At 44.5% G+C, this 26435-nt stretch overlaps 1 protein-coding gene across 1 annotated transcript; it reads right to left on the reverse strand.

The window, feature by feature from the left end:
• Positions 1 to 8043: 8043 nt before the first annotated feature.
• LOC122924907 (zinc finger protein OZF-like) lies at positions 8044 to 13273 on the reverse strand. Its single transcript, XM_044276448.1, has 4 exons — positions 13217 to 13273; positions 10684 to 10775; positions 10427 to 10547; positions 8044 to 9599 (listed from the first exon to the last, which is right to left on the reverse strand). Exons 1-4 carry the CDS (start codon positions 13248 to 13250, stop codon positions 8494 to 8496), a joined length of 1353 nt encoding a protein of 450 aa, XP_044132383.1. The 5' UTR covers positions 13251 to 13273; the 3' UTR covers positions 8044 to 8493.
• Positions 13274 to 26435: the final 13162 nt, after the last annotated feature.

The raw sequence follows: 26435 nt of genomic DNA on the forward strand, positions 1-26435 counted from the left end.
AGGAGAGACCCTTCATGTGCAGTGTATACACGTGTGTGCAGTGACATGTAATGGAGGAGCACCAGCCTCTTATATCACAAGGTGAGACCCTTCATGTGCAGTGTATACACGTGTGTGCAGTGACATGTAATGGAGGAGCACCAGCCTCTTATATCACAAGGTAAGAGCCGTCATGTGCAGTGTATACACGTGTGTGCAGTGACATGTAATGGAGGAGCACCAGCCTCTTATATCACATGGTAAGAGCCGTCATGTGCAGTGTATACACGTGTGTGCAGTGACATGTAATGGAGGAGCACCAGCCTCTTATATCACAGGGTAAGACCCGTCATGTGCAGTGTATACACGTGTGTGCAGTGACATGTAATGGAGGAGCACCAGCCTCTTATATCACAAGGTAAGAGCCGTAATGTGCAGTGTATACATGTGTGTGCAGTGACATGTAATGGAGGAGCACCAGCCTCTTATATCACAGGGTAAGAGCCGCCATGTGCAGTGTATACACGTGTGTGCAGTGACATGTAATGGAGGAGCCACCAGCCTCTTATATCACAAGGTAAGAGCCGTCATGTGCAGTGTATACACGTGTGTGCAGTGACATGTAATGGAGGCGCACCAGCCTCTTATATCACAAGGTAAGAGCCGTCATGTGCAGTGTATACACGTGTGTGCAGTGACATGTAATGGAGGAGCACCAGCCTCTTATATCACAAGGTAAGAGCCGTCATGTGCAGTGTATACACGTGTGTGCAGTGACATGTAATGGAGGAGCACCACCCTTTTTTTATCACAAGGTAAGAGCCGTCATGTGCAGTGTATACACGTGTTTGCAGTGACATGTAATGGAGGAGCACCAGCCTCTTATATCACAAGGTAAGAGCCGTCATGTGCAGTGTATACACGTGTGTGCAGTGACATGTAATGGAGGAGCACCAGCCTCTTATATCACAAGGAAAGACCCTTCATGTGCAGTGTATACACGTGTGTGCAGTGACATGTAATGGAGGAGCACCAGCCTCTTATATCACATGCTAAGAGCCGTCATGTGCAGTGTATACACGTGTGTGCAGTGACATGTAATGGAGGAGCACCACCCTTTTATATCACAAGGTAAGAGCAGTCATGTGCAGTGTATACACGTGTGTGCAGTGACATGTAATGGAGGCGCACCAGCCTCTTATATCACAAGGTAAGAGCCGTCATGTGCAGTGTATACACGTGTGTGCAGTGACATGTAATGGAGGAGCACCAGCCTCTTATATCACAAGGAAAGACCTGTCATGTGCAGTGTATACACGTGTGTGCAGTGACATGTAATGGAGGAGCACCAGCCTCTTATATCACAAGGTAAGAGCCGTCATGTGCAGTGTATACACGTGTGTGCAGTGACATGTAATGGAGGAGCACCAGCCTCTTATATCACAAGGTAAGAGCCGTCATGTGCAGTGTATACACGTGTGTGCAGTGACATGTAATGGAGGAGCACCAGCCTCTTATATCACAAGGTAAGAGCCGTCATGTGCAGTGTATACACGTGTGTGCAGTGACATGTAATGGAGGAGCACCAGCCTCTTATATCACAAGGTTAGAGCAGTCATGTGCAGTGTATACACGTGTGCAGTGGCATGTAATGGAGGAGCACCAGCCTCTTATATCACAAGGTGAGACCCTTCATGTGCAGTGTATACACGTGTGTGCAGTGACATGTAATGGAGGAGCACCAGCCTCTTATATCACAGGGTAAGAGCCGTCATGTGCAGTGTATACACGTGTGTGCAGTGACATGTAATGGAGGAGCACCAGCCTCTTATATCACAAGGTAAGAGCCGTCATGTGCAGTGTATACACATGTGTGCAGTGACATGTAATGGAGGAGCACCAGCCTCTCATAACACAAGGTAAGACCCGTCATGTGCAGTGTATACACTGTTGTGCCTGGACAATTAAGATGTGTTGGTGTCCTCTAGCAGACTTCATTACAGGGCCTACAAGATCCATAGCGATTCGCTTGAACGTGACCTCGATAATCGGGATGGGTACCAAGGGACTACAGAAATGTGGCTGGGGGCTAGTTATCTGGCAGGTTGGGCAAGACTTACAATATTCTTCTACCTCTCTGAACACACTGTGCCAGTAAAACCGCTGTAAAATCCGATCCTGCATTTTTGCATTCCCAGATAACCCATGAGAAAAGGGGATAGGGTTGGGTCCCGATGTTGTGCAGTACCAAAATTATCCCCGGAGACATTGAGGTCGGCTTGCTCCGGACCTGGCGGCAAGTCCTCCATGTCTCCCACCATCACACTTAGCGGGGTTGTCTCCCCCTCTTCCACCGAAGTGGCGGTTACCCCTACCGCTGGCCCTTCGGACTTAGGTTCCCAGGGTTCTGGTCTCTCCACTCTGCTAGGGTCACATCTGTATCACAAGTATCAGTAACTTTTGTGTCCAGTCATAGTGCCGGGAAACCAGGGTAGTCTTTCCCAATTATTACTTCATACGGTCATTTTGTGGCGACAGCCACCTCATGAGTCCACCTGCCGGCCACCGTTGATATAGAGACCAGGGCGTTGGGATAGTCCTTTAAATCCCCATGAATGCACACAACGCCGACCCTTCGGCTAGTATACTCGACGGGCATCACCAGGGCAGCTCTTACCAGGGACACCAGGCTTCCTGAATCCAGCAGTGCTACCCCCAGAGTGTCCTCCACTTCCACCTGGCACAGGTGGCTATTGTCTACAGTTTCGGAGGCACCTGTGGCACACCGCTTTCTGGCATACAATGAGTGGTGGTAGCCATAGTAGGTATCCATGGGTTCACCCCGATGGGGACAGCCGGCCCTTATGTGTCCAGGCTTGTGACACCACCTGGGTCTGCAGGGGATGCGTCCCAGGCAATCCTCCTACAAAATATAGGTAAGGTTATACTATACCAGAATATCGGCTAGCAGAAATCAGTTTCAATGGTTTTAAGATGGCTGCCTCCAATGGCTGGATAGGTGGTCAAGCAGTTGGATCAAGATGTCTCCAGATGTGTATTTCAAGATATTCCCCTCCAGAGGTGTGTTCAGGTGATGATCCTCACTGTTAGTTCACCCAACCTTTCTATCACATTCCAAAATGGGATTGGTCTAGTTTAATCAACAACTAGTGACATCACGAATAGCACCTCCTACCGGTTTCGCAATACATTCCTTAATTCTATTCTACCACCAGATGGCACCAGAGGTCCACTTATAAATTTTGGGAATTTAATCAGATTTTACTTATTAACTGATTTTCAAACAGGATTTGGAATGTCTAACAGGGAAACAATAGAATGTTGAGTCTCACCAAGCAATCATATATACACTTTGTTAACTTCCAGTCTAGTCACACAATCCAAAGTCCTACTCTATTCACACAGACACCTTAGTATACAACTCCACCAGACATCCATTCTATTTCTAAATATAGGATTAAACCTATCTAATTAAGACAAATACTAAAAAGTCCCTTTTATATTCATTGGGAGAGACCACTTTCTGGTGATACTTTGGTCTATTGTCTTCGATTGAAGATACGCTATTTATTCATGATCTCTCTCTACAATTCAGTAACACCTGAGACTGAAATAATTAACTCCTCATAGTAACATACACATTCAGACTATACAAACAATTCAGCTATTTCTATAATAGATACCATGAATATACTTAATTATCAGGCACTTATATGATTATACTTTACTTCCTATATCTTAACATAATAACATACAGGATCTAACATCTAATGATGTGAATCACTCTCTCTCTATTCACTGAAGATAAACTAAAACTCAGCATATTTCTTCTCCAATGTCTTATCTGAATAAATACTTTTCATTAGACCTTGTGAAACCTCCTTCTCATAAAAGCAGACTTGGTACGTGGACAGAGTACCCCTACCATCCGGGTGTATATCTGGGCTGAGCAAATTTTTGTAGGGTTAAACAGGGACAGACATTAGGTATATAGACGTGTTGTCCCAATGTAATTCCCTATTTACTGGCTTACTGTCCAGGTTATCATAGTTCCTTCTGTAGTTGCATTACGTCTATATCAGTCCTATTTGGGACTTGTTTTATTGTTAAAGAATCTTAAATAAAAGTTCCGTTTTAGGTGGTTGCTTTCAGTGATAGCAACTGTCATAGCAACTATCCTTGAAATATATTTTTTCAGTGATTTTGACTTCTCTATGGCTGGTTTTCTGTCAGGCGCACTGTTTACGGAGGAACTTATAAAAGAAGCCTGTGATATTTTTTCAGACAAGGAGCTACCTGGTCTATTGAACTCATTAACCTGCCAACTGACATTTACTGATTTATATGATGAATATAAAAACAATATAAAGTCATGGTGGGAGATTAAATCCATAAAAAGCTATCTGGAGCATAAAATTATTCCTAGAGGAATACGTATTCCCATTACTCCAGCTGAGCGTATACGTTCACCAGGATTGTTTACACAGTGGGAACAGGAGCTTACCAATAGTTCCCTGAGGCTGATGAACTTACTCCTTGAGGAGGAGAAAGTTTTCATTGAAAAATCTTCGGATAAATTGAGGGGCCTGATTGATGTGGCTGTGTCTTTCAAGACTGACCCTGACTTCAATAGGAGGGAGTCTTCTCTGCAGACGGCGGTAGAGAGATTCCAGGGTCAGATCAAAGAAAGAAAACACAGACAATTCAATAAGGACCTGAAAGAATTCAGGAAAAATAGGGCTTACCAGCTTTATAACAAGTCTCTTCCTACCCCTGAAACAGATCTCTCCTCCTCTGAACAGGAGATCTCGGGCTCTGAGTTCTCCAATTTTAGAGGTAGAACTAACTATAGACGGGGCCAAAGGGGTGGGGGTAGAGGACGCTACAATAATAGGAGATGGCCAAGATCAGATGGCCAGAGAGGGAAAGGTGGCGAGTATCCAACTCCACACCAGTTACTCAGGGAGATTTTTTAGCCAGGGGCGGTCCATATCAACTTCGGGACCGCACCAAAACAGAAGATTAGAGGAAAATGAACAACTACAAAAAATTAATCTTTCCTCTCGTATCCTTAGTGAGGCTGAGAAGTCCCTCCTTAAAAAGGGACTTTCCTTCGTTCCCACAACAAAATTCTATCTGTTTATGTGGATCAAAGATCTCCATTTATTTTCGAGAAAACTAAAATGGCATAAGTTGATGAAAAATAATAATAGACTTACTTGTGAACAACTTGGTCTGCAGGAAAGTGAATTTGCTGACCTTAGAATCTTTCTGAAACTACTGGACGAGGGTACACATAAACCAGGACATGGACCATTCACGGACCTTCGCTCTAAGAGTAAAAAATTCCATCTCCCTATGAATTATGATCACATAGATATTTTTCTACAATTGGTCACTGAGGATATAGAAAAGCTACCCCAATCCACACCATTTTTTCACAATCTGTCAGGCCCTGAAACCGAGGCCCTTTTGAGTTTGGAAAGGGACACCTCAATAGTGGTGAAACCAGCTTATAAGGGAGGGAATATTGTAATTATGGGGTATATGCAGTACAGACAAATGTGCGAACGTCTGCTGAATGACAGACAATGTTATCGGGTGTTGCCATCAGATCCTACGGATATCTTTGTAAGAGAACTTGTGACCATTCTTGATGATGGGCTAAGTAGGAATGTCATCAATGAGACTGAATACCGCTTTCTGCGACCGAGTTCACCTCAGACAGCTACCTTTTATGGACCCCACAAGGGTTTATCCCCATTGAGGGGTCGCCCAATTGTGTCTGGAGTGGACTCGATTACCCAGAATAGCGGTATCTATATTGATCAGATTTTAAAGGGCTTTGTATCTGCCCTTCCTTCCTATACGACGGATACTATGGACTTACTACGAAAAATATAGACCATAAATATAGAAACATCATGCTCACTTGCGAGCATAGATGTAGAATCCCTGTATAGTTCTATTCCTCACTCAAAAGGACTGATAGCAGCATCCGAGTTTCTAAAAACAAGGGCGGTCTGCTATAGTTTCCATAATGACTTTGTAGTGACTCTTCTTAAATTTGTCCTTACCCATAATTTTTTTCTGTTCGATTCGCGGTTCTTCCACCAGCTCAGGGGGACCGCGATGGGGAGCCCCTGTGCCCCTACATATGCTAATCTCCTCCTGGGCTGGTGGGAGGATAAGGTGGTCTTTCCTGATATACAAACCTGGTGGGGGACAAAATTGTCTTCTGGACATGCTATATTGACGATGTCTTTGTAATATGGAACGGTGACGCTGAAGGATTTGAAACATTTGTTAAGGCACTCAATATAAATGAGTTAGGCCTATATTGTACCTTTGAATTTCATCCAGATACACTAACATTTCTGGATGTCAGGGTCACTAAGGAGGGAGAGAAACTTGTTACGACCACCTTCAGAAAGGCTACCGCAACGAAAAACTTACTTCATTGGGACAGTCATCACCCTACGAATTTAAAAAGGGGTATCCCTCGGGGTCAATACTTAAGGATGAGGAGGAATTGCTCAGACATAGAAAGCTTCCATCATGAGTCTAATAGACTCCAGGACCGTTTAAGGATGAGAGGCTATACACAGCGGGTCCTAAGAGGGGCTTTCCAAAATGCAGAATCATGTGAACGTAACTCCCTTCTAGTACCTAGGGAGTCTAATGCAAAAGGGGAGGAAATCATTAGGATTATCTCCACCTTTGATGTGCAAAATCAGGAAGTTAGGGCTATCGTTACAAATACTGGCCCATTCTCCTAATGGATCCAGGTGTGGCTGATGTAGTCCCTCCCCGTCCAAATGTCACCTTTAGACAAGGCAGATGTTTACGTGACCGGTTGGTACATTTCTCACGGCCAGTCCCTGAGAGGGCGTGGCTAGATAGAAAACCGATCTGTACTTTTCGCTGAGGGACATGTTCGGCCTGTTGTTTTCTGAGAAGCACCAAGACCAACATCTGTTCAGTCACAAATAAGAGATACGACATTAGAGACTTCGTTAACTGTAGGAGAAAAGGGGTAGTGTATCTCTGTCAATGCACGTGCCCCAAGGATTACGTGGGAAAGACCTTCAGGGAATTCAGTTGACGTATTCTTGAACATGCTAATGATATCAAGAAAAATAAAGATACCCCTATAGCAAATCACATGTGGGAACAACATGGTGGGGATCTGAAGTCCCTGACTTTCTCAGCCCTGGAATTAGTGAGACCCTCCCCCAGAAAGGGTGACTGGGACCGTAGAATCCTTCAAAAAGAGACGGAATGGATCTACAGATTCCGCTCTCAGTCACCAAGGGGGCTTAATGAGAAACTTACGTTCTCATGTTTTATTTAACCCTTAACTTGTGACTATTACAGTTTCACCTCCTTCAAATATGGTCAGCTCCTTGCTGTACTCAGTATGCTTCACCTTTGTTAATTTACAGAAAATGTTATCGACACAAGAAGTGTCACGTTATTATTTAAGAGATGGCTCTATATCTGAGCGTCTATCTATATATCTTATGTATCTTTTTGTTGGCAAGAACAGGTGTTGGTTTATGGCACACTCACTAATTTCATCATTTGAAGACACCCCCATGCTCCCCTCTTAATGTGTGTCAACACAGAAGTACCCCCTTATATGCCCCCTTCTGCCTCCTTTCTGTGTGGATCTGGAGTGGGAGCGTGGGGCTAATATAGAGTGGCAGCAGTGGTGGGATGTACTCCCTTACGGTCACCATCTATACTGTACATCTAATGCTGCAACTACTACTACACCTGCTGCTATTACTACTACTCCCTGCACAGTTGCAGATCTCCTTTGTCAGGTTAATGTTGTACTGCTCCCATTTCTACTACCATACAACCTATTCCTCAGTCTTTTACCTGTATTAGCAGTTTCCTGAAGATATGTTTCCGTATCTGAGCAATTGCGTATGGCATGTATCATTTCACCTTTGGGTATATTGCGGACTACATGGGGAGGATGACAGGATGTGGCCAGAAGTGTTGTATTACCCGCTGTCACTTTCCTAAAGGTAGATGTACGGACCGTAGATTCTGCAATGTCGCCTTTCAAACAAAAATCCCAAAAATGAACAGACATAGTTTCATGGTGAACACTGAAAGAGAGAGTTTCAATACATTTATTCAAATAAGAGGAGAACGGTGGTATGTCCGCCACACCGCCCAACCATACCAGCAGCAAGTCGTCAATGTAACGTCCATACCATCGAATCTCCCCGAAAAAAGGGTTGGAATTTTTATTTTATTTTAAAAAGCGTAACAAAGCCAAAAGTGCAATGTGTTGTTAAACAGTTTGCCTATTACCACCGGCCACCATCTGTTTATCCATATCTATATATTTTACTGCCACTTTAAGATTGCCAATGCTGCCTTGACGTTAAAGCCCTACAAGACTTCAGAATGTCATCCATAATATATTAGGGCAATCTTTATATTTGGTTTGAATTTATTTGTACCCAAATGGAATCAATTACAGAAATTTGCTCCTGTGTGACTTCTCTGATGTGTAAGAAGATTTGATTTTTGTGTAAAACATTTCCCACATTCTGAACACAAATACGGCTTCTCTCCTGTGTGACTAATCGCATGTCTAACAAGACCTGGTATTTCAGTAAAACATTTCCCACATTCTGAACATGAATACGGCTTCTCTCCTGTATGAAATCTCTGATGTGTAACAAGATTAGATTTTTGTGTAAAACATTTCCCACATTCTGAACATGAATATGGCTTCTCTCCTGTGTGACTTCTCTCATGCTTAACAAGATCTGATTTTTGTGTAAAACATTTCCCACATCGTGAACATGAATATGGCTTCTCTCCTGTGTGACTTCTCCCATGCTTAACAAGATCAGATTTTTGTGTGAAACATTTCCCACATTCTGGACACGAAAACGGCTTCTCTCCTGTGTGACTTCTCTCATGCCTAACAAGATCAGATTTTTGTGTAAAACATTTCCCACATTCTGAACATGAATATGGCTTCTCTCCTGTGTGACTTCTCTTATGTCTAACAAGACCTGATTGATCTTTAAAACATTTCCCACATTCTGAACACGAAAATGGCTTCTCTCCTGTGTGATTTCTCTCATGTGTAACAAGATGTGATTTATTTCTAAAACATTTCCCACATTCTGAACATGAATATGGCTTCTCTCCTGTGTGAATTCTCTCATGTATAGCAAGATTTGATTTGATTTTAAAACCTTTCCCACATTCTAAACATTTAAACATCTCTCCTGTGTGTTTATTTTTATGTCTAACAAGACGTGATTTATCTGTAAAGCACTCCCCACATTCTGAACAGGAGTATGGCTTCTCCCCGATGCAAATTTTTCTGTATGTAAAAAGACTTGATCTTTTTGTGAACTCTTTACCATATTGAAAAATGGCACGCTCTTTCTGGTCAAGAGAAGGTTTCTCATAATCAGGAAGATTATATGACAGATCTGTACTGTGAAGTCCTGGATGCCCATTAATATTTTCTCCTGAAGAGGGCTGCATATCTTCATCTTCTACTTTATAATTTAGTGACAATAAGTTTCCTTCAGAATTTGTACTGGGATTTTCTGCTAAGATAAAAAAAATAAAAAATTGTGGAGTTTTTAATAATCTAGAGTAGACAAATATATAGATTTCCTATTAGGCTGGAAGTGTATCCAGCAGGAACTAGAGGTATATTCTAAGTCATGCATTTTCAAGACACTTCTGGCTTTGGTTCAAAAAGCAGCACCAAAACTGAATGTGTGATTCCAGCCTTTAAAAGTTTTCTAGAACACAAAGTTCAGGATTCTGGTCTACACCTAATTTTATTACCCAAATCTAGCTCAATATTGTGAAAAACCCAACAACCCTGACTTCTGACAACAACATATTTGACATTTCTACAATAGGTTAACGTAAAAGGATCTATCACGACATTCCTCATCACAAACTGCATTCATTATTAAATCGATCTCTTGGACCTGATGGTTTTACTAGTAAAGTCCATACTATAATGCCCACCTATGGATTACCTGACAAGCTATTTTTGATGTACCTCCTCCTCTGCTGCTGATATCTCACACTGCAAAACCCCTTTAACCATTATGAAAAAAAATAAAAATAATCCATACATCTTTGCAAAGCCTCAATGCACAATGACAGTACATGAAGGTCACTGGCGGCATGTAATTCCTGCACGAGGTACATATAACTCATCATGATATCATAGACACAAAAGCTGTGCCTGCATAATCCCCGGTGATCACTGTCAGCTGGATAAGGGGAACACTTCATGATGTGATGAGGACATCTCCAATCAAAGAGCAGCGCAGCAGCCGGTGATCAGATTCTCCTCCTGCCCTGAAGGCACCAAGGACAGAATCTGAAGTCACTTTCTCCATTCACGATTCCATACCTGTGGTGATATCTCCTGGTATGTCTTCCTCCTCCTCACTCCTACACGATGGATCACCCATCATCCTCTCTTCTTCATCCTCCACTTTAATATCAGTCAGTTCTTCCCCCTGATTTATCATCTGTAACAATTCAGTACAGTACAGCAGACAGGTGGGAAATCTAACAGATCCACATGAGAGACCCCCACAATCTATGACCCCTCTATGACTGCAGGACCCCCCTATATAGATGTGTATAGGGCTCAGCTCCATCTACCTGAGGGTTCTCCGGGAACTTCTCCTCTGGAGAGTCCTGGGAATATAGAGGACGGGGACATCTCTCTGGTGGATTTCTCCTCCTGGATCCATCTGTGGAGACACAAGCACACAGTGACTGAATACATGGCCTCCTGTAGATCTGTCTATAGATCAGACACTTATCTCAGCTCCTTTACTTCTAGGTTTAGTTATCAGGGGAAATAACAATATTCTGTCTCTCACCACCTGTACCGAGGTCCCAGCACCTAGCAGACCAAAGGCCCAAAGTATCCTCTGGTCTATGAAAGCAAATGGCAGGCAGTGGGACGATGGCTCCTTCTCCACACTAGTACATTTTGAGGATGAGCATACAGATATATATGGCTGGGGGGAGTGAATCCTTCTAACAGCCTTCTACAGCACCAAAGGACACCTCTGCTTATGAGGTAAATTTCATGAGATAGAATCCACATCAAAGTACAAGGCTCACTAATGACCAGTGCGCGGAGGAGAAGACTATCTGGTCTGATCCCACAGAAGAGCTACTGAAGAACAAACTGCCGACAACATTACTGCCGACAATGATATAAAGGAAGAGACAGTGTCACAACCAGACAGCTGAGAAGCTCTGACAGAGGCCTTTCAGAACCTCCTCCTTGAGTTTTTTTTGTTGTGGTATTCAGTTCCTCATCTCGTTAGCCTCTCTCAGCTGTCATGTAGTTGGACTGATTGCTTCCCTTTAAATTCCTCCCCATAATGCTTTACTGGGCGGCTTATACTTCTTCGTGGAGTGTGTGTGCATGCTGATCCTGTTTCCCAGTCTGCTACAAAGTTAAGTGCTGTACATTTATCTGTTATTTTCTGTTTGCTGGATCCCAGGTGACCCTGACTCCCTCCGTGTCTGGTGTAGGGAGCCGGTGGTCGTGTCCCCTCACTCTTGTAGGGTGTTCAGGGGTTATATAGTCGAGGTATGTGGCTATGCAACCATCCACCTCTGGGATCTTTGCATAGGCTGAGCAGCCAGGGAAAGGGCTAGGTCTTGTGCAGGGGTCTCTCCTTGGTTCCTTAGCTTTGGATCCAGTGAGTCATATATGCATGTTGCATTGTCTTGTTTCCCGTACACCGTCCGTGACAGACAGACAACAGATCCTCCTATCATCTTCTGTAGGAACTGGGTTAGGGAAGAGATGAAAAGCTCAACAATCATCTACTGCATCAAAAAGGGGCATCTGCACCGAGACATCCCCCAACAGCTCCTGGAGAAGAATTACTTTAGCAGGAAGCCACCGGAGATCCTTCAGGTGAATGGAACCCATCAATATGTCTGACTTAAAAGGAAAATTCAGGGACTTAACGTCATGTATAAAGAGTCTAATGTGTGGTGCTCCTCCATTACATGTCACTGCACACACGTGTATACACTGCACATGACGGCTCTTACCTTGTGATATAAGAGGCTGGTGCTCCTCCATTACATGTCACTGCACACACGTGTATACACTGTACATGACTGGTCTTACCCTGTGATTTAAGAGGCTGGTGCTCCTCCATAACATGTCACTGCACACACGTGTATACACTGCACATGACGGCTCTTACCTTGTGATATAAGAGGCTGGTGCTCCTCCATTACATGTCACTGCACACACGTGTATACTGTACACTGCACATGATGGCTCTTACCTTGTGATATAAGAGGCTGGTGCTCCTCCATTACACGTCACTGCACACACGTGTATACACTGCACATGACGGCTCTTACCTTGTGATATAAGAGGCTGGTGCTCCTCGATTACATGTCACTGCACACACGTGTATACACTGCACATGACGGCTCTTACCTTGTGATATAAGAGGCTGGTGCTCCTCCATTACATGTCACTGCACACACGTGCATACACTGCACATGACGGCTCTTACCTTGTGATATAAGAGGCCGGTGCTCCTCCATTACATGTCACTGCACACACGTGTATACACTGCACATGACGGCTCTTACCTTGTGATATAAGAGGCTGGTGCTCTTCCATTACATGTCACTGCACACACGTGTATACACTGCACATGACGGCTCTTACCCTGTGATATAAGAGGCTGGTGCTCCTCCATTACATGTCACTGCACACACATGTATACACTGCACATGACGGCTCTTACCTTGTGATATAAGAGGCTGGGGCTCCTCCATTACATGTCACTGCACACACGTGTATACACTGCACATGGCGGCTCTTACCCTGTGATATAAGAGGCTGGTGCTCCTCCATTACATGTCACTGCACACATGTGTACACACTGCACATGACGGCTCTTACCCTGTGATATAAGAGGCTGGTGCTCCTCCATTACATGTCACTGCACACACGTGTATACACTGCACATGACGGCTCTTACCTTGTGATATAAGAGGCTGGTGCTCCTCCATTACATTTCACTGCACACACGTGTATACACTGCACATGACGGCTCTTACCTTGTGATATAAGAGGCTGGTGCTCCTCCATTACATGTCACTGCACACACGTGTATACACTGCACATGACGGCTTTTACCTTGTGATATAAGAGGCTGGTGCTCCTCCATCATGGCCTCCTTGTACAGGTCCTTGTGTCCTTCTATATACTCCCACTCCTCCATGGAGAAATAGACAGTGACATCCTGACACCTTATAGGAACCTGACAACACAATGACACCGTCATCACCCAGACCCCTCCAGTGCTGTTACTGGAGAATTTCCCAGCATTCCCAGCAGTGTTACCTCTCCAGTCAGCAGCTCCATCATCTTCTGGGTGAGTTCTAGGATCTTCTGCTCATGTATCAGGGGGTGAGGGGGAGGCTCTGTGATGGTGTGAGGGGTCCTACTCCGCTCTCCTGACTCCTGGAGATGGATGATCGGAGTCACACAGTCCCCCGATGTCTTCTTCACTATTGTGTACTCCTGTGGATGGAGAGAGACACTTAGGGAATAAACCCTTCTGGGGCCATGTGCTCCCCTCCGGCCCTTTCCTCCTGGGTACAACGTGACTACTTACCTTCTCATGGCTCCTAAAACATGACTATTGGTCACTGGTCACATGATACATCACTCACCATATTGGGGGCTGATCTTCAGGTTCTCCATCACTTGGAAGGTCTGGAGGCCGTTCTCCAGGACCCTGAACTCTTCCTATCACTTCCTATGATGGATTCTCCTTCCCGATGTCTGACTTGTTACAGAATACAATAAAGAGGAGAGAAATCTAGAAAAGTTTACCTCTCCGCTCAGCAGGGAGATGATCTCCAAGGTGAGGTCTAATATTCTTCTGCTGATCTCCTTCCTGTCCATCCTTGGTGGCTCATTCAGGAGAAGAGGAGAGAATTGGAGGAGCTGGAGCTCAGCAATAGAGTTGATGAAGGACCTGTGATGATGTCACCATCATGTGATTAGTGACTCACTGCCCAGCCCCGCCCCCTTCACTGATCACATGACGATGACGTCACCCCAGGTCCTTCAGCTCTGGCAGTGCAGCAGACACTGGGCAGGTCCTGGTCGGTAGTCAGGGCTCTTGTTCTTTCTGGTATCAGCCATTCCTCCATGGTGGAGACTAGAATGGAGTTGTTAGGAGCAGGTTCTCCTGTTCTTGATGTTACTTATTAAATTCTTTGCCTTCAAGAAAGTGTTTTACTAGAATTATGTATTTCCTATATCATTATTTCTTCATATGTATTTTTATCGATGCAATAGAAAAAATTCCATTCTGCTTGTTTTCACACATAAAAATAGAACTAAGAGGTAATTTATGACCAAATATATACGACTTTCTGGTATATATTTGGCGCAGATTTTTTCGCAAAGGTGATTTGCGGCAAAATCTGAGACTTCTTCCCCTTCCAAGTCACTTACACCAGTTCTAAGAAAAGGAGGAATGGCAGGGAAGGGGTGCCCCGGGCGGCCCGTCTCATTTATCATTTCCTACACCAGTTTTTGGCGTATAAAATTATCTAAGTCTAAGGCAGCAACGGAGCCGGTGTAGATTTAAGGCTGTCGTATGCCGGCTTAGGAGCATCAAGCGCTGGCGCATGTCTTAATAAATGACCCCATACATTTTTCAATACATGATCAAATTCAGAGTTTTACGGTTGTGCTCACACAGCGCGGCCATTTTGTGGTAAAATGCGCAGCCGTTAACACTCTCATTAATAGCTGTGTGGTTTTGCCAATAAAACATCGCCAAGACACGTAGTCAATCAAAATGCCACTTCTGAAACCACGTCCACTGCGCGAACACACCCTTTATGTATTTTATTTTAAAGTTTAATCTGCCACAGCCGACTAGATTAAGGACTCCATAGAGAGGACCAATATGAATTCAATAAGACACAGCAAATACAGGAGGACCTCCTTCTGCCCACTCCATTCTAGTCTTATCTGTATAGAAGAGACTAGATTACTGACTCCAGTAGGAGGACCTCCTTCTAACAGCTCTACAGCTTATATTACTGACTCCAGGAGGAGGACCTCCTTCTAACCCCTCTGCAGTTTATATTACTGATAATAGAGGAGGACCTCCTTCTTACACCGCTCCAGCTTATATTACTGACTCCAGGAGGAGGACCTCCTTCTAACACCGCTACAGCTTATATTACTGACTCCAGGAGGAGGACCTCCTTCTAACTGCTCTACAGCTTATATTACTGACTCCAGGAGGAGGACCTCCTTCTAACTGCTCTACAGCTTATATTACTGATAATAGAGGAGGATGACCTCCTTCTGCCCGCTCCATTCTAGCCTCATCTATATAGAAAAGACTAGATTAGTGACTCCAGGAGGAGGACCTCCTTCTAACAACTCTACAGCTTATATTACTGATAATAGAGGAGGACCTCCTTCTAACAACTCTACAGCTTAGATTTCTGACTCCAGGAGGAGGACCTCCTTCTAACTGCTCTACAGCTTATATTACTGACTCCAGGAAGAGGACCTCCTTCTGCCCACTCCATTCTAGCCTCATCTATATAGAAAAGACTAGATTAGTGACTCCAGGAGGAGGACCTCCTTCTAACAACTCTACAGCTTATATTACTGATAATAGAGGAGGACCTCCTTCTAACAACTCTACAGCTTATATTACTGACTCCAGGAGGAGGACCTCCTCCTAACATTCCCATTCTACCATATTACTAACTCCAGGAGGAGGACATCCTTTCACCCGCTATTCTAATAAGGGTCCATGCACATGAACATATGCCCTCTGAGACATACAGTCCGTGACCAGGGCATATGTCCCAGAGCTCACAGTTTCATAGTTTACTATAATGCTGTGCGCGTCAGGCTACCCGCGGGATTACTGTCCCGGACTCGTATGATCATGGGATACGATTGATGCCACTCTGGGACATATGGCCTGCTCATGGACGCTATGTCTCGAAGGCATACGTTTGTGTGCATTGGCCTTAAAATGCAGTTGTTAGGAGGAGGTCCACACTCTGTAGTCAGTAATATAGTAGAATGGAGTTGTTAGAAGGAGGTCCTTCTCTATTATCAGTAATATAAACTGCAAAGGTGTTAGAAGGAGGTCCTCCTCCTGGAGTCAGTAATCTAGTCTGTTCACTATAGAATCAGCTAGGATGGAGTTGTGAGAAGGAGGTTGTAACGGATCTCCAAGCACCCCGACCGGGTACCTCCGTTGATGGATGCTCCCAGTGCTTCCCAAGGACTCCAAGCACTCCGCTCTACACCAAAACCACCACAGGAGCCAGGAACAGCTCTTACAAGAGCTAGAAGTAATAGCCAAGGGGGGTATACAGCATAAATCAATCCCCACACACATGGGACGAGGCTCTGTGTTGAATGTAAAACAGCAACTCTTTAATGGGTTATTTTTCAGCCTTTTATGCAGGTCTCCTAGCAAGGGACACGCCCCCTGGGGCCCTTGTAGAAGATTGTGACAGTTTATATTTTAGCCAATCACATGCATTTACAGTATTGAAACCTTCCCAGCAATTGTACACAAAACCCCCTTCCCTCTGTCTGTAACGCAATCAACAAAATACAATGAGCATTGTCTGTGACGCAATTAACTAACACACTGGCATTGTCTGAGACGCAACCAACAAAATACAATTACCAAGCATAATGGGCTAACTTAATCACTCACAGACAGAACACACACATTTTTCCCAACACACAGAAAACACCTCAAAACCCCACATATCCCCATAATGTATACATCCATGGATAGCTCTGATCTGGGTGAACAACATATTCAAAAATCATCCAGATCCGGGCAGGGGTTCCCGAATTCCATGGAAGTCACATTTGGCCGGCCGCAAGCATGGCTTTCCTGCCCAAAACAGTTCCACAGATTTAAGCTGTGCGGCCGGTCTGTCTTCTCCTTCAAAGTTAGTATGGGCCATAATCCTGGGGCAAGAGGCTGGCAAACAGGCCCCTCCAAAACCCAGTTGGTTTCGCACACATCTCCCCCTCCCAGGGGAGACTAACCAGATACCTGACCTTACGCCGATCGGTACCTAAGTTAGTCTGGCAGTCCACCCACAACCAAATACTGGACCTGTTGAATTTTGGGGCCTGGCTCTGTTCTGTACGTCCCCAGCTGTTGAGTGGGCATCTGCTACTCCTTGCTTCATTGGTGTTCTCTAGCTTGGAGCTGTAGGTACTTGGTAGGCAGAGGCCGACTGTACTCTGCCCAGATGCCAGCTCTTCCGCTGCGGTAGCCATGGAGTTCTGAAAAGGAGGTCCTCCTCTATTATCAGTAATAGAAACTGCCCAGTTGTTAGAAGGAGGTCCTCTTCTTGGAGTCAGTAATGTAGCCTGTTCACTATAGAATCAGCTAGAATGGAGTTGTTAGAAGGAGGTCCTCCTCTATTATCAGTAATAGAAACTGCCCAGTTGTTAGAAGGAGGTCCTCTTCTTGGAGTCAGTAATCTAGCCTGTTCACTGTACAATCAGCTAGGATGGAGTTGTTAGAAGGAGATCCTCCTGCAAAGTTAGTAATATAAGCTGCAGAGGTGTTAGAAGGAGGCCCTCCTCTAATATCAGTAATATAAGCTGCAGAGGTATTAGAAGGAGGTCCTCCTCTTATATCAGTAATATAAGCTGCAGAGGTATTAGAAGGACTCAGGCTACTTTCACACTAGCGTTAATATTTTCCGGTATTGAGATCTGTCATAGGGTCTCAATACCGGAAAAAAAATGCTTCCGTTTTGTCCCCATTCACTGTCCATGGGTACAACACGTAACTGAACAGAACGGAGCGCTCCGAAATGCATTCCGTTCCGTTCTCATACCGGAGAGCAGCAGGCTGCGGTTTGCTTTCCTTCCTGGGATGCCGAGCAAGACGGATCCATCATGACCCATAATGCAAGTCAATGGGGACGGATCCATTTTCTCTAACACATTCTGACACAATAGAAAACTGATCCGTCCTCCATTGACTTTCAGTGGTGTTCATGATGGATCCATCTTGGCTATTTTAAAGATAATACAACCGGATCCGTTCTGAACAGATGCAGATGGTTATATTATCAGTAACGGAAGCGGTTTTGCTGAACCCTGGATCCAGCAAAAACGCTAGTCTGAAAGTAGCCTAGGATCCGTTTGACTCCGTTTCATCAGACGGACACCAAAACGCTGCAAACAAACTGTCTCCAAAGTGGAATGGAGACTGAACTGATGCATTCTGATCGGATCCTTTTCCATTCAGAATACATAAAAAATGCAAACTGATCCGTTTTGGACCGCTTGTCAGAGCCCTGAACGGATCTCACAAACGGAAACCAAAACACTAGTGTGAGAGTAGCCTTATCTGTAGAGCTGCTATCGGGAGGTCCTCCTCCTGGAGTCAGTAATGTAGTCTGTTCTGTGCAGGCTGGAATGGAGGGGGCAGAAGGAGGCTCTCCTGTATTTGATGTGACTTTTATTATAAGGAGAGGTGGGACGAATCCAAATTTTTTTTTTATCCGAATTCGAAAAGGTTCTCGAATCTGTTTAATCTTCCAAATCTCGAATTCTACGAATCCTGTACATAAGAATTGTGTGAACGGTGTAAGAAACAAAGTGATCCAAACACTTATGGAAGGATCTGTGAATAACACTGCTATGGGGGGGGGGGGGGAATCTGTGGATAGCACTGTTATGGGGGATCTGTGGATGGCACTGTTATGGGGGGGATCTGTGGATGGCACTGTTATGGGGGGATCTGTGGATGGCACTGTTATGGGGAGATCTGTGGATGGCACTGTTATGGGGGGGATCTGTGGAAGGCACTGTTATGGGGGGATCTGTGGATGACACAGTGTTATGGGGATCTGTGGATGGAACTGTTATGGGGGATCTGTGGATGGCAGTGTTATGGGGGCATCTAGGGATGGCACTGTTATGGGGGGATCTGTGGATGGCATTGTTATGGGGGGGATCTGTGGATAGCACTGTTATGGGGAGATCTGTGGATGGCACTGTTATGGGGGGATCTGTGGATGACACAGTGTTATGGGGGGGATCTGTGGATGGCACTGTTATGGGGAGATCTGTGGATGGTACTGTTTTGGGGATCTGTGGATGGCACTGTTATGGGGGATCTGTGGATGGCATTGTTATGGGGGGGATCTGTGGATGGCACTGTTATGGGGGGATCTGTGGATGGCACTGTTATGGGGGATCTGTGGATGGCACTGTTATGGGGAGATCTGTGGATGGTACTGTTTTGGGGATCTGTGGATGGCACTGTTATGGGGGATCTGTGGATGGCACTGTTATGGGGGGGATCTGTGGATGGCACTGTTATGGGGGGATCTGTGGATGGCACTGTTATGGGGGATCTGTGGATGGCACTGTTTGGGGGATCTGTGGATGGCACTGTTATGTGGGGGGGGGATCTGTGGATGGCACTGTTTGGGGGGATCTGTGGATGGCACTGTTATGTGGGGTCCTCCCGGCCTCCTCCCTCCTCTCTGCTACGGAACTTAATGTTGTAATGTAAGTAATACAGATGGAGATTATATCTTAACAATGCAGGTTAGATCATAAGATTATACCACAGTGAGCGGGGCCGGTGCATTACAATACAGGGACTGCACCGGTTCCCGCTGTCATGGATTCGTTGGATTCGAATTTAGTAAATGAGGTTGGGATTCGAGTCCATGAATACCTCGAATCCAACAAGATTCAAGGGATTTGTGGATTCAATAGATTTGTCGTCCCACCTCTATTTATAAGATATGATATACAGGGATTTTTATAAGTATTTTAAAACAATTTGACATATTTAACCCTTTATAACCTGGCCGATTTTTGTGTTTCCATTTGCTACCCTCTTCCCTAATGTAGTCTGTGTAGAGCAGACTAAAATGGAGTGGGAAAAAGTAACCAAGCCTGTTCAGTGGTTAAGCCTCATGCACACAACCTTATCCGTTTTGCAGTCCGCAAAGTGCCGAACCTTAAGACACGTATGTGAACCGTACCCATTTTTTTTTGCTGACCCATTGACTTTGATGGGTCCACGGTCTGCATTTTGAGGACATATTCTATCAGTTTTCCAGTCTTCAAATCGCAGACAATGCATTTTGCAGACATATTTTAACTTTTTGCGGAACAGATATACAGATGGAGATAGCACATGGATAATCTGCGTCCTTTAAATATCCAAATTTCTGTTCTGCAAAAGATAGAACATGTCCTATACTTGTGAACCACTGACCTATTGAAGTCAAAAATGCAAATGAAACATGGACGGTATCCGTATTTTGCGGACCTTCGATTTCCTAATCGCAAAATATATATGGTCATGTGCATGAGGCTTTCGAAGGAGGTCCTCCTTCTGAAGTCCTGAATATAGCTTGTTCAGTGCGGAGCAGGCTAGAATGGTGTTGGCAAAAGAAGATATAAATACTCTGCCCTGTGTAGTGGTTAGGAGATCCAGCAGTTATAAGAATGAAGTCCTTCTTCTGAAATCTACAATCTAGTCTGTTTAGTGTAGAGCAGGCTGGAATGGAGTGGGCGAAAGGAGTTAAACCTATGAGTAATCTGCCTTGTTCATTGGCAAGAATGAGGTCCTCATTCTGGAGGCTTTACTATACCCTGTGCAGTTGGTAGAATGAGGTCCTCCTTCTGGAGTCTGTAATATACCCTGTGCAGTTGGTAGAATGAGGTCCTCCTTCTGGAGTCTCTCTCTCCATCCACAGGCGTACACAATAGTGAAGAAGACATTGGGGGACTGTGTGACTCCCATCATCCATCTCCAGGAGTCAGGAGGGCGGAGCAGGACCCCTCACCCCATCACAGAGCCTCACCCCCTGATACATGAGCAGAAGATCCTAGAGCTCACCCACAAGATGATGGAGCTGCTGACTGGAGAGGTGACACTGCTGGGAAATTCTCCAGTAACAGCACTGGAGGGGTCTGGGTGATGACGGTGTCATTGTGTTGTCAGGTTCCTATAAGGTGTCAGGATGTCACTGTCTTTCTCCATGGAGGAGTGGGAGTATATAGAAGGACACAAGGACCTGTACAAGGAGGCCATGATGGAGGAGCACCAGCCTCTTATATCACAAGGTAAGAGCCGTCATGTGCAGTGTATACACGTGTGTGCAGTGACATGTAATGGAGGACCACCAGCCTCTTATATCACAAGGTAAGAGCCGTCATGTGCAGTGTATACATGTGTGTGCAGTGACATGTAATGGAGGAGCACCAGCCTCTTGTATCACAAGGTAAGAGCCGTCATGTGCAGTGTATACACGTGTGTGCAGTGACATGTAATGGAGGAGCACCATCCTCTTATATCACAAGGTAAGAGCCGTCATGTGCAGTGTATACACGTGTGTGCAGTGACATGTAATGGAGGAGCACCAGCCTCTTATATCACAAGGTAAGAGCCGTCATGTGCAGTGTATACACGTGTGTGCAGTGACATGTAATGGAGGAGCACCATCCTCTTATATCACAAGGTAAGAGCCGTCATGTGCAGTGTATACACGTGTGTGCAGTGACATGTAATGGAGGAGCACCAGCCTCTTATATCACAAGGTAAGAGCCGTCATGTGCAGTGTATACACGTGTGTGCAGTGACATGTAATGGAGGAGCACCAGCCTCTTATATCACAAGGTAAGACCCGTCATGTGCAGTGTGTACACGTGTGTGCAGTGACATGTAATGGAGGAGCACCAACCTCTTATATCACAAGGTAAGAGCCATCATGTGCAGTGTATACACGTGTGTGCAGTGACATGTAATGGAGGAGCACCAGCCTCTTATATCACAAGGTAAGAGCCGTCATGTGCAGTGTATACACGTGTGTGCAGTGACATGTAATGGAGGAGCACCAGCCTCTTATATCACAAGGTAAGAGCCGCCACGTGCAGTGTATACACGTGTGTGCAGTGACATGTAATGGAGGAGCACCAGCCTCTTATATCACAAGGTAAGAGCCGTCATGTGCAGTGTGTACACGTGTGTGCAGTGACATGTAATGGAGGAGCACCAGCCTCTTATATCACAGGGTAAGAGCCGTCATGTGCAGTGTATACACGTGTGTGCAGTGACATGTAGTGGAGGAGCACCAGCCTCTTATATCACAAGGTAAGAGCCGTCATGTGCAGTGTATACACGTGTGTGCAGTGACATGTAATGTAGGAGCACCAGCCTCTTATATCACAAGGTAAGACCCATCATGTGCAGTGTATACACGTGTGTGCAGTGACATGTAATGGAGGAGCACCAGCCTCTTATATCACAAGGTAAAACCCGTCATGTGCAGTGTATACACGTGTGTGCAGTGACATGTAATGGAGGAGCACCAGCCTCTTATATCACAGGGTAAGAGCCGTCATGTGCAGTGTATACACGTGTGTGCAGTGACATGTAATGGAGGAGCACCAGCCTCTTATATCACAAGGTAAGAGCCGTCATGTGCAGTGTGTACACGTGTGTGCAGTGACATGTAATGGAGGAGCACCAGCCTCTTATATCACAGGGTAAGAGCCGTCATGTGCAGTGTATACACGTGTGTGCAGTGACATGTAGTGGAGGAGCACCAGCCTCTTATATCACAAGGTAAGAGCCGTCATGTGCAGTGTATACACGTGTGTGCAGTGACATGTAATGTAGGAGCACCAGCCTCTTATATCACAAGGTAAGACCCATCATGTGCAGTGTATACACGTGTGTGCAGTGACATGTAATGGAGGAGCACCAGCCTCTTATATCACAAGGTAAAACCCGTCATGTGCAGTGTATACACGTGTGTGCAGTGACATGTAATGGAGGAGCACCAGCCTCTTATATCACAGGGTAAGAGCCGTCATGTGCAGTGTATACACGTGTGTGCAGTGACATGTAATGGAGGAGCACCAGCCACAGGTCCTTTTCCTGCACACAGCTAAGATGAAGACAGAAGAGATGCCGGGCTGCGCGATCAAGTGGATTAAGGTGAGTTAAATAATTTTTTATTTTTTTCACCCCTCCAGCGCTATTTTACTAAGCATTCTGTATTCAGAATTCTATTATTTTCCCTTATAACTATGTTATAAGGGAAAATAATAATGATTGGGTCTCCATCCCGATCGTCTCCTAGCAACCGTGCGTGAAAATCGCACTGCATCCACACTGGCATGCGGATGCTTGTGATTTTCACGCAACCCCATTAATTTCTATGGGGTCTGTGTTACGTGAAAAACGCAGAATATAGAGCATGCTGCGATTTTCACACAACACATAAGTGATGCGTGAAAATCACCGCTCATGTGAACAGCCCCATAGAAATTAATGGGTAGGGATTCAGTGCGGGTGCAATGCGTTCAACTCACGCATCCCATCCGCGCGGAATACTCGCCTGTGTGAAAGGGGTCTTAGACAGCTAGAAGATACCCAACACCTGTGGTAGTATAGGCCTCAATTGTATTTCTTATCTATAACAATGGATTTATAGGTTGGGAAACTGTTGCTGGTTCCTCCAAGTCTGGATTATAATGGCTACATGTACCGAGGTCAAATGTATAGAATGCAGGATGATGTCAGTCATGTATAAGTTAACCATTTCTAGTATGATGCTAGTGGCTTATACAACAGTGCCACCTAGCTGTAAGTAGGTATCATTACACCAGTAACAGAACCGTATTCTGGGAAATGCAGTGACATCATCAGCCATTATCATAGTTACACGTCCATCCGACATGATTGGAAAACTCTAATCTAGGAGGGCGTGTTCGTTTGATAAGTTTCTGGATAATTACCCACATACTAGTGGTAAAAAAGAACCACCAAAGGAAAAAGAAAGAGGGACCTAAGAAAGATCCTGATTATCAGAAACTTCTGGAGAGTTGACTTCCCTCTGCAAAATATCTGCCTCTGGGTAATCTATGTTTTTGTTATATGTAGAATTAATATAAATTAGTTGGTTTGATTCTTAGCCAATCCCCGCTTATTGTGGACGGATAAGATTAGTTGCTACATCAATATTATCACTATTCAGCAACAATGCATATTGCTGAATACACATTTATATTGATTTTCAGAAGAAACTCTCTGTTGGGAATCTTTATATTCCCTAGTCTGATATCAAGCCGATAATTTATAAGTTTATTGCAATACTACCAAACACCCCGAGATTTGTTCATAGTTTGGCTGAGCAAGGGTTCATATCTGTCATTTTATTTATTGAATTTCTGCATATAATCAGTTGATATATAGCTTTCAGATTTAAGCAGAATTGGCATATTTCGCATTGGTAAATTTGTGGTGTGTCAGCACCATCTAGTGGCGTATTTTGGGTACTATATTTCATTGTATTGTCTTTGCTTTATTATTGGTCATATATTCATTGTATATAAATTACTGTATAATAAATCATTTATATTTTTGCATAGACGCTGGTACCGTATTTTTACTAATTGCACAAAATAATTAGGTTCTCGACAATTTTTTTTTTTTAAAAGGGGTTTATATATCCCCCTTGGATCAAAAGTCTCAAAGATAATTATTTTTCCTATTGATCCTTTCTTTGATATAAGGCACTTGCTTTATATCCCCGAAATAAGTGGAGGCACTGCTGAGATCGAGTTAATTCTTTAAAGGGGTTATCCAAGTTATTTTTTTGCTCTTTCTATGTTCCTAACTGGGCAAATATAACAGCTTTCAAATTAACTCACTTTATCTCCAGTGGCTGGTTTCTCAGATTTCACTGAGGGTCACATGACCTGTGATGTCAGCTTCTCTCCCTGCACTGATAATGTTCGTTTACAAGCCTGTAAACGAGACGTCACTGTGCTGGCCACGCCGCCCCTTCACTGCCGTCTGCTCTCTCTGCTAGGATTCTTAACCCCTTCAGCTGCACACACTCAGTATCTGGAGCAGTGACAATTCTGGGCACAGGAGCTGAAGGACTAGAGAGAGCATTGCACAAGAAGGTAGGGGGAAGATCCTGTGTGTATTAGCAGAGTCATTATACAGCTGGGACTTGTAGTTCTACACATACAACATGCTGCAGAGTCTCCCAGCAGGCAGACATGTCACTCAGGGCAGCTCTTATATTCACTCGCTTAGCAGTGTCATTATACAGCTGGGACTTATAATCCTACACATACAACATGCTGCTGAGTCTCCTAGCAGGCAGACATGTCACTCAGGGCAGCACTTGTATTCACTCCCTTAGCAGTGCAGGGGGAGGGGCAGAGATTGTTTTTATTGCATGTAAACAAAGGGCCAGAAAAGAACCAGGGAAATTAGGAATTTTTTTTTTTGCATAAAACGTGCTTAGCTTAGTTATATATTGCTGCCCATCAGATTTTGAGTGCTATATATATATATATTTTTTTTTTTTAATGTCTCGGACAACCCCTTTAATTATTTGTGCAAATTGTAACACGCCTCAGATGCTCTACTGTCTGAGCTATCCAGGCTTGTTCAGAGTAAAAGCAGTTTTGAAGAGTAGACTAACCTGGTGTCTGGGCGCTCAGAGCTACCGCTTTGACAACAAGTAGTATCTGGTTCGGCTGAAGCAAGAGGTTTTGGGTCACCGCATTAAGGTTTCCACATCAGGGGAAGTCTGGCCAGAGGCTATTTGCTGGGTGAAATACATCAGAACAGCGAAATGGAAGTGATATTACCATCACAAACACCAGCAGAATATTGATAAATGCACCGAGATTATCTGCCTTACCTCAATAAGTAGAGGACACTCCAGTAAAGATGGCCTAGTGGTTCGCCTGGCAGTCGTTTCGTGGCAAACTTTCTTCGTTTCGTGGCAAACATATGGTGATGTCTGCCGGCGCCATATTCTTTGCATTGTGCAGAACTTTGACCGATGACACATCTATCAGGTGGGACAGGACAGACAATTGAGATGTTTCAGCACATGGACATACCCCCTACCCTATAAATAAACCTGATCTGGCTGCCATTTTACATTCAGTTTTTTGCCAGTGTAGGGAGAGGTTGCTGTGTGGAGCAGTAACAGGCTGTTAGGGACACCAAACGCTAGCTAATAGGGCCACAAAAGTCCTTTTAAGGACTGTTATAGGTGTGCTATTGATAGGTGTGACTTACTGAGGGGTGTGATATACTTATAATATACTTTATAACATAGAAAGTATATTATAGTGCATTTGTATTGTGCAGCAGTTGTGTGCGGTTCTGCTGTGATACTGCAGCTATGCAGAGGGACAAATGCTATTGGAATAACAACTTGCAACTAGTGTGATATACCAGTTGCCTCCCAAAAAATGTGATTGAGGCAGGGGTGCGATAAACCTAGAATATAATTTCTATATAGTGCAT

Source organism: Bufo gargarizans, chromosome 1 (assembly GCF_014858855.1).
Source record: "Bufo gargarizans isolate SCDJY-AF-19 chromosome 1, ASM1485885v1, whole genome shotgun sequence".
NCBI lineage: Eukaryota > Metazoa > Chordata > Amphibia > Anura > Bufonidae > Bufo > Bufo gargarizans.